The sequence below is a fragment of the Sorghum bicolor genome, chromosome 8, assembly GCF_000003195.3.
Source record: "Sorghum bicolor cultivar BTx623 chromosome 8, Sorghum_bicolor_NCBIv3, whole genome shotgun sequence".
Taxonomy (NCBI): Eukaryota; Viridiplantae; Streptophyta; class Magnoliopsida; order Poales; family Poaceae; genus Sorghum; species Sorghum bicolor.
In genome coordinates this window covers 50,221,031-50,238,090 of record NC_012877.2, presented here as the reverse complement: position 1 = coordinate 50,238,090, position 17,060 = coordinate 50,221,031, and the positions used below count along the sequence as shown (strand labels likewise).

Genomic DNA, 17,060 nt, shown 5'->3' with positions numbered 1-17,060 from the left:
CACTTCCCAAATTCCATACTCTATATGCTTTGCTTGAAGTAGAGTAACCAAGCAAGAAGCCTTCATCAACTTTCTTGTCAAACTTGCTCAATGTAGTGCCTTTTCTCAATATGTAGCATTTGCATCCAAATACCCTAAAGTATGATATGTTGGGCTTTCTTCCATTCAATATCTCATAAGGTGTCTTCTCTAGAAATGGATGATAATAGAGTCTATTGCTATAGAAGCATGTCGTGTTCATTGCTTCAGCCCAAAATGAGTGACTCACATTGTACTCACTTAGCATTGATCTTGCCATATCAATCAAAGTTCTATTTTTCCTTTCAACTAGCCCATTGGATTGTGGTGTATATTTTGCTGAGAATTGATGCTTGATTCCTAATTCATCACATAGCTCATCAACTCTTGTGTTTTTGAATTCACTTCCATTGTCACTTCTCACTTTCTTGATGGTGGTTTCATACTCATTTTGCATTCCTTTGATGAATAACTTGAGATGTCATATACATCACTCTTGTCACTAAGAAATGCCACCCAAGTGTATCTAGTGAAATCATCAACAATCACAAATCCATATTTGTTGCCTCCAATGCTAGTGTATGTTGTTGGCCCAAATAAATCCATATGCAACAACTCAAATGGCTTACAAGTACTCATGATGCTCTTCTTTGCATGAGTGTTGCCAACTTGCTTTCCGGCTTGACATGCACTACAAAGCTTATCTTTTTCAAATGTGACATCCTTCAAGCCTCTAACTAGATCATGTTTCACTAACTTGTTGAGTTGCTTCATTCCAACATGACCAAGCCTTCTATGCCATAGCCAACCCATGCTTGATTTGGAGAGCAAGCATGTTGACAATTGAGCTTCACTTGTGTTGAAATCAACAAGATAGAGATTGCCATATCTAAACCCTTTTAAAGCAACATTTGATCCATCAACACTAACTACTTCAACATCATCAACACCAAATATACACTTGTAGCCAAGATCACACAATTGAGCAATTGATAGCAAATTGAAGTTCAAGCTCTCCACTAGTATCACATTGGAAATGGCCATATCATTTGAAATTGCAATCTTGCCAAGACCAATCACATCACCTCTACTATTGTCACCAAATGTGATACTCCTCACATCACCATCATTTAGCTTGATTTCTTGGAACATTTTTGATTCACCGGTCATGTGTTGAGTGCACTCACTATCAAGAATCCAATGCCTTCCTTTGGCTTTGTAATTTACCTACAAAACAAATCAATGTTTCTTAGGTACCCATACTTGTTTGGGTCCTTGGAGGTTAGTGACTAAGCTTTTTGGCACCCAAATGGCCTTCTTCTTTGGACCCACAATTGGTGTACCAACAAACTTAGCACGCACACCCTTCTCACCCTTGGTAAGTACATAACAAGAATCAAAAGGAATGTAAGATACATTAGCATTTTTCTTGTTCTTGTTCATTTTATTGCAATTAAGCTCTAGGTGCCCAACTTGCTTGCATCTATTGCAATAACAACCAGTGCTCTTCACAAAGCTAGGCTTGTGAGTTGCAAAGGCTGTCTTGCCTTTCTTGTGGGTGTAGCCTAATCCCTCTTTGTTGAGAGAGAAGCGTTGGCTACCCAAGCACTTAAGCAAGCGGGCCTCACCGCCATAGGCCTTGCCTAGAGCGTGAGTGAGCTCATCCACCTCCCTCTTGAGAGTCTCATTCTCAACCATAAGTGATGCATCACAAGTGAAACCATCACTCATACTTGAGCTTGAGTCGGTTGTGGTGGATGGAGAGCTGCAATAAGGGTTAGTTTGTGATATAATAATAGATTTATAAAAAGATTTATCCATAATATCACAAGTTAGTCCAATGCTTCTAGTCTCCTTCACGTCCTCCACCTTTGCTTGATCAAGAAGAATAGAGTGAGCTTTTGCAAGCTTGGTGTGAGCATTCTCAAGTTCCTCATGGTCTTCCTTTAGACACTCATGAGATGCTTGGAGCTCCCTGAGGTACTTCTCAAGATCTTGGACTTTCTTGAGTAAGCCCTTACACTCTTTTCTCTTATTTTGGAAGCTTTCATTTAATTGCTCACATATGTCCATGAGCTCCTCCTTAGAAGGTTCCTCATCATCATCACTACAAGAATCATCATCATCACATGCATCATCATTATATGTTACCTTGGTGGCCTTAGCCATGAGGCATATTGATGTAGCATCATCAAAGAGAGATGGTTTGTTGGAAATAGCAACACCACTGAAAGCCTTCTTCATGGCCTCCAACTCCTCCTCATCATCATCAGTATCACTATCCCATGTGACAATATAGCCACCACCCTTCTTATTCTTCTTGAAGCTCATCTTCTTCGACTTCTTCTCCTTCCTCTCATTCTTGTCCTTCTTCTTCTTGTCATGATCATCATCATCATCATCATCATCATAATCAAGATGTGGACAATTTGCCACCACATGATTAGGGCTCTTGCATTTGAAGTAAAGGCTTCCATTGCCATTGCCTTTGGTGAACTCTCTTCTCTTTCTTGCACCATAGTCCTTCTTCTTCATGAACTTGCCCATCTTGCGAACTAGAAGAGCCATAGCCTCATCATCACTATCAATCTCTTCCTCACTTGGCTCTTCTTTCTTGTTCTTGGAGGAGGATGAAGCCTTGAATGCCATACTCTTCTCTTTCTCGTCTTTATTTTCCCTCTTATCCTCTTCTCCTTCACTAAGATCATCATTGTATTGAGCATCGGTCATTATGTCACCAAGCACTTCATTTGGAGTCACCTTGCTCAATCCTTCTCTAAAGATCATTCTTCTCAAAGTAGAGAATCTCTTTGGCAAGCACATGAGGAACTTATGTGAGAAGTCCTCATCCTTCACTTTCTCTCTAAGGTTCTTGAGATCATTGACAATCACTTGGAGTCTATAGAACATCTCCGTAATGGACTCATCTTTTTCCATCTTGAAGTTGAATAGCTTGTCCTTGAGCATGTACAACTTGGCACTCTTGACATTTTGGTTGCCCTCATATATCTCAATCAATCTTTGCCACACTTCACTTGCTTTCTCAAGATCTTTGATTTGTTCAAACACTTTTGAATCAATCCCTTGATATATAGCATTAAGAGCGGCATTATTGCATTGTTGGTTGATTTCATCCTTGTCGGTGAGATTGTCGGGATCAAGGATAACAAAGTCATTCTCGGTCACATTCCACACTTTGGTATGAATGGTACCAAGGTGCATCTTCATCTTTCTCTTCCATTGATCAAAAGATGTGGTGCCATCAAACATTGGTGGTTTGCCCCCAACATGGTTGAACACAACATGAGCCATAATTTGCACACCGAGGTTGTCAAGCCTTCACTAAACGGTGACCACTGCTTCGATACCACTTGAAAGGTCCTAATATGGCTAGAGGGGGGTGAATAGCCTATTTAAAAATTCTACAAGGCACTAGAGCAAAGGATTAATATAACAAAATGCGTAAAGCAATTTTGCTCTAGCTCTACAAGGGTTGCAAGCCACCTATTCAATAATTCTAGTTGCTATGATCTCTAGACACAAGCAATGGCTATGTCACTACTCTTTACAACTAGTTACAACTAGCTAGAACTAGGATCTACTAGTTACAACTAATTTGCAAGAAAGTAAAGAGGTAAGAGATAATTATACCGATGTGTAGAGGATGAACCAATCATAATATATATCAATATAATCACTGGGAGAATACGAATCACAATATTGACACCAATATTTTTCTCCCGAGGTTCACGTGCTTGCCGGCACGCTAGTCCCCATTGTGTCGACCAACACTTGGTGGTCCGGCGGTTAATTGGGATTCCACACCCAAGCTCACCACGAGCACCGCAAGGACCTACCACAAGTGAGGTAGCTCAATGACACGAGCAATCCACTAGAGTTAGAATTTAGCACTCCGCCGTGGAACCACAACAACCCCTCACAAATTCACCTTGATTGGGGCCGGATACAATCACCAAGTCCGCTCACCAATCAATCCAGCACCAACCGTCTAGGTGACGGCAATCACCACGAGTAATAAGAAATCAACGATTGCAATCACGACCTATTGCCACAAATATGAATCATAGATGCATGAACACTAGGGTTTCTGTTGATATTTGGTAATGCGGTCAGGAATTAATCCGCAAGCGCACGGATATCAGTGAGCACTTCACCCGGGATGTTATCTAGAGTATCGTATTTATATTTTTACCACTAGGAGAAAGCGTGCATCCGACTAACCAGATCTATTACTACTAACCTTTAGGCTACAACCACTATGATTCGATGTGAGTGATGTATAGAGTAGACTTCAACTGCACCCTCGTTCTAACCTTGGTAAGGATGATCTACTGTTCTGTTGGGGAGGCTCACGGAATCTAGACACCACAGAGGATGTTCGACCCACACCTATAAACCCTATCGATCTTGCTAACGGGATTATGGGCTACAAAGATAACTCGGAAATGTCACGTTCCTCGCTACTACCACGGTCCGGCTAGACAGGGGATATCTATGAGTATCCTAGCCCAAACACCACGTTTACGCTAGAGATGATTACTCTAAACTCTACGCGAAGAGATCAAAGTAAACTCATAAACCAAAGAACAATAAAACAAAGAACTTACTAGAATTTAGAAGTCGAAATACTGAAGAATCCTATGAGCAAGCCTCGGGTTAGGATACTTGATCCCGCAGGTACAACCTCGGAGTAGACACCGACAGGCCGGGCTTCCTCCGATCTACACCTCCACTCTATCTCTCTCAATCTAGTAGAACTAATTCTACTCTCACATTGGATGCTAAGCCCTATGAGGTTGGAACCCTAAAGGAACCTCTCTCTGAATCCTCTCTAGAAAATATGCTAATGAATAATGGGGATTGAATTCTCCAGGGGCCAGGGGCCTTGCTTATATAGCCCTCTCAAATGATTCTGGGCCGTCGGATCAAACCGGACCTTGATTGAACGGTTCTCCTTGATCCTCAAAGGCGGTGGAGCATAATCTGCGTGATGCACCCTGATTGGCCACCATAGGTGGGCGGGCGCCTAGGAGGTGATAGGTTACCGATATGAATCGGTACGAGGGTGGCCCGATCTTCACGACAGTAGATCAAATGGACAAGGATAACTTGCTGCGAACAGCGGGTAACTAGCTTTATACCTGGCAAAGGTTGGATGCGACCAAGCGACGGGGAGAGAGGCACCGAAACCACGAAGACTTCGACTCGATCTCCGAACGACCGCAGAACCACAATCCAGAACTAATCCACACAATACGGCACAGCCGAATGGAAGCCGTAGATCACGAAGTTGGGGAACCCAGAGGATTCACTTCATAAGTCCATGAAGAACAAGGAAGAACAAAGGTTGAGTAAGGCACTCAGCAGCACGGCTGCAATATAATGTAGTTTATCAAATGATCAAAGGTTGCTAATATCTTAGAGGTAGGGGATATTTATACTAGGAACAACCCTCCTAGATAGGTATGAAAACGAAATAGAGTTTCTGGGTGAAGGCAATGTGAAAGGACCCCTCGGAATGGATTCCCGAACTGGCTTCGCGTGACTGTTGGCCTCCAGAGCAGTTTCCAATAAACTGACCATAACTCTTTAATAGGAAGTCCAAATGACGAACCGTTTCTTGGGTGTGAAACTAGACTCGAAGAGCTTTCCAGCAATGTATGCCATGTACCTCAAAACGTTGTAGATTGGTACAGTTTTGCACGGCAAGTTGTACCAACATTCTGTCACGGCAGACTGTTGACCTTCTGAGCAGTCTGTACTAATTCTGGTCTGCAGGCAATATGGAGTAACAAAACTGGTCTCCACTAGATTCATTGGAAAGTAGACTCGACAAGCTTTCCAACAAGTCCTCATGGGCCTTCATAGCTTTTTTGATTGAAAAGTTATGAAGATTTCTTTGCACTGGTCCGTTTTTTACTTCCACTGGTCCGTTTTTTACTTCCACTGGTCCGTTTTTGACGTGTCTTCTAGGACTTGCACTGGTTCGTTCTTTAGGGTCCGATTCATCCTTCTCTTCTTCTATATACCTGAGTACAGTCAAGGTAGAACACTTAGGTAGTATATAATTCTCATTAATGTTAAAATGAATCTCACAAAGTAGCGCGTGGACCTCTTGTCGTAGCTTCTTTGCAAGACTACGTGTAACCGGTCCATCGATGACTTGGGCTGGTGTCGGTGTAGGTAAAACTTGAGTGGTTGTAGTTTGACTTGGAGCTTGTGACATCTTGCTTACTAGCATGGTCATATCATCCTCCCCTTCTTGAAAAGGAGTCGTCCTCGACTCTAACTCTTCTGATCCAAAGAGTTGTGCTAGGACATCGGTTTGTAATGTTGTGATAACATCGCAATCTTCTTGTTCCATGATAGCAAGGTGTTTGAATCTATAATCATATAAACCAAGTAGTAGCCTTGAATGTGGAAACCTAAATGATTTGGAATTATGTTTAGCTTTCACCTTAAGTGGATGCTTGAATGTTGATTGCCCTGGTATGGTCTCATCATCCTCCCTCTCTTCAAGAAAAGTCGTCCACGACTTTTGTTTACCTGAAAACAGCTTAGACAAAATAGAGGGTGGACGTACTTGATAATTCCAATAATCATTCCTTTTGTTCTGTTCATTTGTTTCATTTTGAATTATTTTTGCATTATTTCCTTTTCCATGTATAAAACATTCTCTCAACTTTGGTGAACCTGCAAACAGTTTAGAGTATGGAAGCACAAAAATTTCTTCCAATCCAATCATTTGATTCATGTTATCATGTTTTATCTTTAGAAGATCAAACTTTTCATCAAATGGATGTTGAGAACTAATGTTATTCCAAAAATTATTGTGGCAGCAAAAATTATTCAAGGGTTTGGAAGTATAATTTTTAAACTCAATGCTCCAAGGTGTGGATGAACAACTTTTCGGTGTATAGGCTTTGCTTTGCACAAAATTTCTATCTTTAAGTGGATGGTACGAACATGCTGACAACATGAATTGATCGAAACCATAAGCACCAAGCATTTGTTGCATCTTAAAAGATTTCTCACTTTGTTTATCTCTCAACATTTTTGAGTCTAAATCAGCAAGCTTGTTATATGTTACACAAATTGCATGAACCTGGAAGGTATCTACAACATGTTCTCCAATCAAGACAAATGTAAACTGGAAGCTATGAGTAGTATTCATTGAACTCAAAGATGTTATGTTAGAAATTTTCTCAAGCATTTGTTCAATATTGATAGGCATGTTAAGCATAGTATAACACAAACATTCAAGAGGAGATATCCTTGTAAACAAATCAGCACAAATAATCGACTGGATGAGGTATTGTTTGTTGTTATATGAAGTGTTGCAAGGATCATTCAAAGCACAAAGACTCTCATCAAAAAGAAATTCAGCACTTGTATCAACATGAGTTCCAGTCAAATCAGCACAAATATTTTGGTTATGTTTTATTGCTGAAACAATGATATCACAAGTACTTAGTATGTGTTGAACAATCAGATTTGATTTATTTTTCATGTATTTTAAATCCAATGATTCTACATGTACTAAGGTTTGAATATCTGAATTTTTACCTTCATTGTTGATCTTAGATGGTTTTGATGAATTAACTAAAGGGTTGAGAAATGTGCAGCCATCTCTAAGATGTATGAGCATTGAAACATAATGCATCGTGTCACACATATGAATGCAAATCATCACGTATATGAACCATATCAAACCATAGAAAAGATCATGTATGATTGAACTTTGGTTATCAACTTGCAAAATTTTAGAACACGGGTGAACATGTGAAATAATCAAATCAGTGCAAATATTTCGTGTATGGTTAATCCCATTTAAACCATGTGTATTATCATAATTACATGCCATTTTATTTTGCAAACTCAAATCTGATTTATTTTCAATAACTTTTAGACTTTTTGGTGGTGCAAGTACCAATGATTGCACCTCTGAAATCTTACCGTTATCCATGTCATGGTTCAGGTTTTGGGCAACACACAATGGGTTTAGTTGAATGGCTACCTTCTGATTTCTCTCAACAAGTATGGTGTTGTCTTTAGCATCCATCTCTTCTCTAGTCTCATCACCATCCTGCACATTTGGAAAGACAAAACTAGAAGTAGAGATGAGAGTGTTAGTTTCAAAGATATCCTCACTTGGCCTGCATTCTAAATATCTATTTTTCTCTGGTGTATCCCTCACACTCTCATTGTTGACACTCTCAACCTTATAGTGGGTGGAATCACTCAACTCTCCTTTGTTTTCACTCTCTCTCATTTTGGCAATGTGGCTCTCATTCTCACATAGGTTTTGATGCACAATGACTTCAACATTTTGTGAAGCCACATATGCATGTGTATCGTTGTCATTGACAATCACTTGTTCTTCCTCATCAAAGATTGGGGGCTGATCATAATTCACAACATCATTTTCTTCATGAACCTGCATCGCAAAAGGAACAAGAATAGAAGGTATTATGATGTTAGAAGTAAATAATTCCTCACATGATTCATCTCTTTTTTCTCTCAATTTTTGTGGATCACTCTCACATAGAGTTTTGTGGCTCTCCTCAAATATTGTGGAATCTCTCATCTTCTTATTTTGAACTCTCTCACTAAATTTTGGTTGGTGCCACTCTTTCTCACGTATGGTGGAATGTCTCATCTTTTCCTTTTGATTTCTCTCACTCAATTTTGGTTGGTGGCACTCTTGCTGAATTTTTCTTTTGGGGGACACGCAGTAATCTTCATCATCAATGAGCACACGGGGGCGAATTCTATGCCCATAAGCACCTCCTCCATGTTGTCCACTGTGGCCAAAGAGACCACGGCGAGAGTTGGCTGAGCTATGTTGTTTAGCCCGACCGCGCACCAGAGGAAGACGTTCATCAAACATCTTCTCCATGGCCTCCACTAGTGAGTTTTGTAGTTGGCGTAACTCAGCCCGCGAAACTGATGTTTCTTTTTCTCCATATTGACCACCACGAATGCTTGAATTGGATCCTGGCATGTTAGCACTTATGCAAGATATAGTGGAATGGGTAAATTTGTGGAATCACACAACCTCACCTCTTACTTACCAATGCTCTTTTCTGTTCTCAAGGACAGTGAATTGTGCTAATGTAGCAGCTCAACAGAAGTGATTCCGAGGTCGCAAGGATTACGAGTCAAATGTCCTGGTTTCAGTTTTTGGTGGAGCTATAGGTGGCTAAACAAGGGAGGCTATGGTACTAAAAATCAAGTGGATTGATGTGCTCAAAAGATATAATGTTGCTGGTATATAGATCACCAAGAATCTGAATATGTAAACTGAATTTTTCAGTGAGCAAACCGCAATACAACCCCTTTCCTCTTCTTCTACTTTTTCTGTTCTTTCTCTTTTCTTTTCTCTGATTTTTTGAACACTTTTTTTTACTAACAGGGGTGGGGATAACAAATGAAACACAACACAATATATGTAAAGAGGGTGACTAGCAACTTGATGAACACAAAACACAAGATAACAGTACCGTCAAAGGGCTCTAGGATTTTTTTTTGTGTGGCTTTTTCAGTGGACTATAGGTGATGAAAAAAACAGTAACAAATGACAAATAAACTAAAGGTAGATATGTGGAGTATTGTGAGATCTACCGTGACAACGAAAGCTTTGATACCAGTTGATAGGTTACCGATATGAATCGGTATGAGGGTGGCCCGATCTTCACGACAGTAGATCAAATCGACAAGGATAACTTGCTGCGAACAGCGGGTAACTAGCTTTATACTTGGCAAAGGTTGGATGCGACCAAGCGACGGGGAGAGAGGCACCGAAACCACGAAGACTTCGACTCGATCTCCGAACGACCGCAGAACCACAATCCAGAACTAATCCACACAATACGGCGCAGCCGAACGGAAGCCATAGAGCACGAAGTAGGGGAACCCAGAGGATTCACTTCACAAGTCCATGAAGAACAAGGAAGAACAAAGGTTGAGTAAGGCACTCAGCAGCACGACTGCAATATAATGTAGTTTATCAAATGATCAAAGGTTGCTAATATCTTAGAGGTAGGGGATATTTATACTAGGAACAACCCTCCTAGATAGGTATGAAAACGAAATAGAGTTTCTGGGTGAAGGCAATGTGAAAGGACCCCTCGGAATGGATTCCCGAACTGGCTTCGCGTGACTGTTGGCCTCCAGAGCAGTTTCCAATAAACTGACCATAACTCTTTATTAGGAAGTCCAAATGACGAACCGTTTCTTGGGTGTGAAACTAGACTCGAAGAGCTTTCCATCAATGTATGCCATGTACCTCAAAACGTTGTAGATTGGTACAGTTTTGCACGGTAAGTTGTACCAACATTCTGTCACGGCAGACTGTTGACCTTCTGAGCAGTCTGTACTAATTCTGGTCTGCAGGCAATATGGAGTATCAAAACTGGTCTCCACTAGATTCATTGGAAAGTAGACTCGACAAGCTTTCCAACAAGTCCTCATGGGCCTTCATAGCATTTTTGATTAAAAAGTTATAAAGATTTCTTTGCACTGGTCCGTTTTTGACTTCCACTGGTCCGTTTTTGACGTGTCTTCTAGGACTTGCACTGGTTCGTTCTTTAGTGTCCGATTCATCCTTCTCTTCTTCTATATACCTGAGTACAATCAAGGTAGAACACTTAGGTAGTATATAATTCTCATTAATGTTAAAATGAATCTCACAAAGTAGCGCGTGGACATCTTGTTGTAGCTTCTTTGCACGACTACGTGTAACCGGTCCATCGATGACTTGGGCTGGTGTCGGTGTAGGTAAAACTTGAGTGGTTGTAGTTTGACTTGGAGCTTGTGACATCTTGCTTACTAGCGTGGTCATATCAGGAGGGCTGGGCGAGCGCGCTGCCTGTGGGCCCGCTCGGCCTCCCGCTCGTTCGTGTGGCTTTTGAAACCTTCTAGACCGAGGAAAATTGGCGCACAAGTTAATATTTCCTCATAACCCTCTGCAGAAATAGATAAACAACAAAACTCGTGAAATTCTGTCAGATCAAACCCTAATTCTAAGTGTTGTTTGTATATTAGTCCTTTTCCTGATTTATTTCATTATTAAAATTGATACTTAAGAACCGTCAACAAACACCCCCATACTTAGGATTTTACTCGTCCTCAAGAAAAGGATGGTTTAGAAAAATATCTGGGGTTAAAACATTGTAAAGCATTCTTTTCATACCTGCAGGGTGTTGTAAAAATCCACTGTGTACCGTAGTCAGGGAAATATATGGTCAAGGGTATAGATCCTTTCTTCTTCTCAACCCTGTCACTTGGAGTTTTTTTGAATATTTTTGAAAAGAAATTTTGCATACCTTTATCCTCATAGGTTCTCTCAGATCGCTCATTTATCTTTTGTATATCTCACTGAGGCTGTTTTAATTTGCAAAAATTCTCAAGCATACTTACCTTGCATTTATTGCCTGATCAAAACGGGATCCGAGGAGAGGAATGCCATACTCTTAGATCAAAGACTTTGGAAATTAAAAACTTGTCAACTCTTACTGGCATATTGCTTATTAGAGGGACCATGGGCTATCATTTTCTCTCTTTTTTTTAGGTGGATACCGAGGTACCCCTAATTCTACTTTGTCCATTTTTTCTGCGAGGTTGTCGAGCACTTGATCCTTTTTATTTCCTCGAAATATTCATATCTTTGCATAGCCCATGCCTCTAACGCAATAATCCTTCGGAAGAGTGAATCTTTCTAAATAAATGTCTTGATCTTGGGAGCATGATAAATCTCTCAACAAGGGTCTAACTCGTTTTGAACAAACTCAATACAGAGCAGATAGCTTTTATAATTATCATAATTAATATTTTCAGGTTTAGCAGGCATATAAAACACTGAGGATGGTAGCTAGAATTTTTGAAGATTTTGAAATAAATTCTCCAAGCAACAATGATATCAAAAATAAGGTACTCATACTCTACCATCTCACATTCCATAGTGACTTAAGCAGCACGGGGTTTTAAAATGATTTTTCAATAATTGCAGGTTTTCAAGAAAAATCACAGAGTGAGATTAATCATGATTAGAAATATTTTTATCTTTTTAATTTATTATGTTAGAGAGAATATTCTGCACGAACCAAGACATATGTGTATGCATAACATGTGTAGAGTATGTACCTCAATCGTGGAGTGGTGTGGTTGAAGTGCGTTTGGCATGTCGAGAGATCTCCCCCATACTTGTTTTCTGCTTACTTGCATAAAAAATAAAGTAGAGACACACAGGACATAATAATAATCTTTATTAATCTTGAGGCATTTATTACAACTGATTAATAATGAACTAAAGCTAATAATAGATCTAAGCTAAATCTAAAGATGAATAACTAAGATGCACTGCCTCAAGATCTAATCTAGATAACTTAGCGGCACTCTAACTCCCTAATCTTCTTATTAGCACTAGCAAGATCATGCTTAAGACCTAGTATAACGGTGTTCTGGTTAGAGAGCTGCCTATTGATGGAGTTAACCGAGGACTGGAGCTCTATGATGATCTTGTCTAGCCTACGAACGTCCTCATCTACATCTGCTATAGTCTTGCGGCGCTTAGGAGGTGTCTCAAGAGCCTTGAGGGCGTACTTCGGTGCTGTCTTTGGAGGGATGAATCGGACTTTGGTTGTTCTAACCCACTCGAAGTAAGGCCTCTCCTCCTCCGTAGTGTAGCGGATGCTGCTGATCTCGCCGCTCCGGTTGGTCTTGACTCCAACGACCCTCTCATTGGGTCTGGGTGGCAGGATCCTCGTGCCGGCTGGCACCTTGACGGTGGCCTCCTTGGCTGACGGCCCCTTGAGAAGTAGGGGCTGTGGCAGCGCGGTGAGAACTGGTTGGGTATAGTAGGATTGGGTGGAGCTGCGCTAGCGTGGTGGCATGGCTGCTAGCTGTCGCTCTGTGTTGGCCGGGACGAGAGCGGAGGTGTCGGGGTCTTCCTTGGGCTTCTTATTGAGGTCGTAGGGGACGACTTCCCAATCATCGTGGAACTCGTCGGCCATTGGAGCAGCGAGGGACTAAGCAAGCTCTAATTGAAGAAGGAGAGAAGGCTTGAATGAATTGGTGTTGAAAACTGACGTCAGGGGTCTGTTTATATAGGGGTCAAAAAGTGCCTCTAGGGTTTGCTCGGTTTACTCCCGCCGTCATGCGTGCGTAACAAATGATCCGCATGATTATTAGGATTACCATAGATGAGTTTATCACGACGGAGGAGACCGGGGCCGAGGGGAGACAGGGCCTGCGCGCTCGCCCTCATCATCAGGGCGCCCGCCCTGTGCCTGGCTCCTCTGCCGGCCCGCCTCCTCGAGCATGCTTCTAGATGCAAAATTTATTTGAAAAATATATACGTGGTCCAAAAACGTCAGATTAAAAAGGTCGGGTTCTAATTCTCCATGGGAAGGTAAAAATGGATCACGTCTATTTCTTCTAATTCTTTATTAGGCTCAAAAAATAATTTAAGACGTTGAACATTTACCTTGAATAACGTACCTTCGTTATTTTGAAGTGTGATAGCTCCGTGAGATGATGAATTGATTACCTTGAATGGTCCTTCCCATTTACTCTGGAGTTTTCCATGCCCGAAAAGCTTCACCCTAGAATTAAAAAGTAATACCTTATCTCTGGGTGCGAACTCCTTCTTGATCCTCTTATCATGCCACCTTTTGACTCTTTCTTTGTAGATCTTTGAATTATGATATGCTTTCTCTCGCCATTCTTCCAATTCTGATAGTTGCATTCTTCTATGATCTCCAGCGACATCTAGGTCCACATTCCATCTCCTTATGGCCCAGTGTGCTTTGAATTCTAGTTCAACAGGTAGGTGGTAAGTCTTCCCATACACCAATTGGTATGGGGACATTCCAATTAGGGTCTTGTATGCTGTCCGGTATGCCCAGAGTGCATCAGGTAACTTGTCCTTCCATGTCGTTCCCATCTCATTGACTGTTTTCTGAAGAATATTCTTGATTTGCTTGTTGGAAGTCTCTACTTGGCCACTTGTCTGAGGATGGTAGGGGGTAGCGACGTTGTGACAGATTCTATGTTTTGATAGATAGTGCTTGAAGCGTTTGTCGATGAAGTGTGCTCCTCCATCACTTATCACTACTCTGGGAAATCCAAATCTTGGAAATATAACTTCTTCAAACATCCTCTTTGAATTGATGTTGTCGGCATGCTTGCAAGGTAGTGCCTCTACCCACTTGGAGACGTAGTCAACTGCTACCAAGATGAACTCACACTTCTTTGATGGGGGAAATGGACCCATGTAGTCTATTCCCCAGACATCAAAGAGCTCAATTTGAAGGTTTTTGGTGAGTGGCATGGCATCTCTTGTATTTATGTTTCTGTGCCTTTGACATGGCCCACATCTTCTGATATACTGCTTCGTGTCTTCATACATTGTAGGCCAGTAGAATCCACACTGCCAGATCTTTGAATGTGTACGGAATGCTCCATAATGACCTTCATATGGTGATGAATGACATCTGTCGATGATCTTCCATCCTTCCTCAATGGTCACACATCTCCTGAGTAAGCCATTAGAGCCTACTCAGAAAAGGTATGGCTCATCCCATATATGTGAACGACTTTCTTGAATAAGCTTCTTCTTGTTTGCTCCTGGTGGTACATACCCTAAAACCATAAAATTAACAATATCTGCATACCAGGGGTCAGACCTGTTAATCCCGTAGAGCATGTCATCCCGGAGTGAATCATTGATGGGGGTTTCCTGTGGATTCTTAAAATGCATTCTAGACAAGTGATCAGCAACAGAATTTTCTACTCCATTTTTATATTTTATCTCCAAGTCAAATTCTTGAAGTAATAAGATCCATCTAATCAGGTGAGGTTGAGCATCTTTTTTAGTGAGCAGATATTTTAGTGCAGCATGATCAGTGTAAACAATTATTTTGGCTCCAACTAAATAAGATCTAAATTTATCAATGGCAAAGACAACGGCCAGAAGCTCTTTTTCGGTGGTTGCATAATTAAGTTGAGCTCCTGTCAAAGTTTTGCTGGCATAAGCAATTGCATGATGCTTCTTATTTTTAGTTTGTCCCAAAACTACCCCCACAGCATAATCACTAGCATCACACATAATTTCAAAAGGCAACGACCAATCAGGGGGTTGAATGATTGGTGCAGAGATGAGTGCATTCTTTAATAAATTGAAAGATGTTAGGCATGCATCATCAAATTCGAAACGAGCATCCTTGGCTAGCAAAAGAGTAAGAGGTCTAGCAATAAATGAAAAATCTTTTATGAATCTGTGATAAAAACCAGCATGGCCAAGAAAGCTTTGAATTCCTTTTATATTCACAGCTGGAGGTAGTTGTTCAATTACTTCAATTTTAGCTTTGTCTACCTCAATTCCTCTTTCAGACACTAGGTGTCCCAGCACTATTCCTTCCCTAACCATAAAATGACATTTTTCCCAATTGAGGACTAAGTGCTTTTCTTCACATCTTTGCAAAACCTTGTCTAAGTTTTCAAGACAACTATCGAAAGTTTTTCCATATACAGAGAAATCATCCATGAAAACTTCCATAATCTCTTCAATCATATGAGAAAATATAGACATCATGCATCTTTGAAAAGAAGCTGGTGCATTACATAACCCAAAAGACATTCTACGGTAAGCATAAGTTCCGTATGGGCATGTAAAAGTGGTTTTGCTTTGATCATCGAGATGGATCGGGATTTGGTGATACCCTGAATATCCATCTAAGAAACAGAAGAACGAATGGTTCGCTAATCGCTCTAGCATCTCATCTATGAAAGGTAAAGGAAAATGATCCTTTTTTGTGGCTTTGTTCAGTTTTCTATAGTCTATGCACATCCACCACCCTATGACGGTGTGTTGAGGAATTAGCTCGTTCTTTTCATTCGTAACGACAGTCATGCCTCCCTTTTTAGGCACAACTTGAACTGGGCTCACCCACTCACTGTGCGGCACAGGATATAAAATCCCTGCATGCAGCAACTTTATAACTTCCTTTTTAACTACCTCTCTCGTCACATTGTTAAGTCTTCGTTGGGGCTCTCGAGAGGGTGAAACAGAAGGATCTGTTGGAATACGATGGGTACAAATCATAGGACTGATTCCTATAAGATCTTGGAGTGAGTAGCCAAAAACTGAGTGATGTTTCTCAAGAATGGTCATCAAACGCAGAGTTTGCTCCTGAGTGAGTTTATCACTAATGATCACAGGAAACTCTGGATTATTGTTTAGGAAAGCATAGGTAAGACCGAGTGGTAAAGTTTTAAACTCTATGGGAGGTCTAGGTGTTTCTGCAAACTCATCTAAGGGTTCAGGTTCAGAAGGTTCAGCTTCTTCTTCTGTGAAGAAAGGAGCTTCTTCTTCGAAGTTTGGTTCATTTAAAAGCTCTAGAGATGCAACCTTTACTTCCTCCATAGGATCGGGCCAAAGATATGACTCGGTCTTATTATTTAAGGAGTGAGAAATCGTTATTGGAAATTTAAAATCTTTTCCAAAAGAAATGTGTAGCTTTCCAGTTTGACCTTCATAAAGGAGTCTTCTAAAAGGTTGTCCTATCAACAGGTCAAAGTCCCATGTATCAAAGATATAGAAGTTCAAATGAACCATGGAGCCTTCTACCATAAAGGATAGGACATTAATAATTCCAAGACTGGGGACTAATCGTCCCGAAGATTCCTTTATGACCTTTGTTGTGGGGATTAAGACCAATTTTCCAAATAATTTAAGTGCAGAAGCTTCAGACATGATATTGATTCCCACAACATGATTATAGAGAGCATTAAATTGATCAGAATCATAAGCACAGCAGAGGAAAGCTCTGACTCTTCCAACCATTCGCTACTCATGACTGAGATAAGCTCTCTCAATTAATGTTCACTTGGCAAACAAATGCTAAAATGGCCGTTTTGGGGTCTGTCTATAAAATGGTAATTTGAAATGTTCCCAAAATCGGCAAAAAGATCAGATTCTATATCCAGCATGAAATCAGGTGGTGGAATTTCCTCCTTTT

General features: G+C 40.7%; 1 protein-coding gene across 1 annotated transcript; it reads right to left on the bottom strand.

Annotated features, from left to right (window-relative positions):
* LOC110437598 (polyamine-modulated factor 1-binding protein 1-like) lies at positions 1,742–3,330 on the bottom strand. The gene is made up of 3 exons (XM_021466076.1): positions 2,452–3,330; positions 1,879–2,178; positions 1,742–1,783 (listed from the first exon to the last, which is right to left on the bottom strand). The coding sequence occupies exons 1-3, from the start codon at positions 3,328–3,330 to the stop codon at positions 1,742–1,744; spliced, it is 1,221 nt and encodes a 406-aa protein (XP_021321751.1).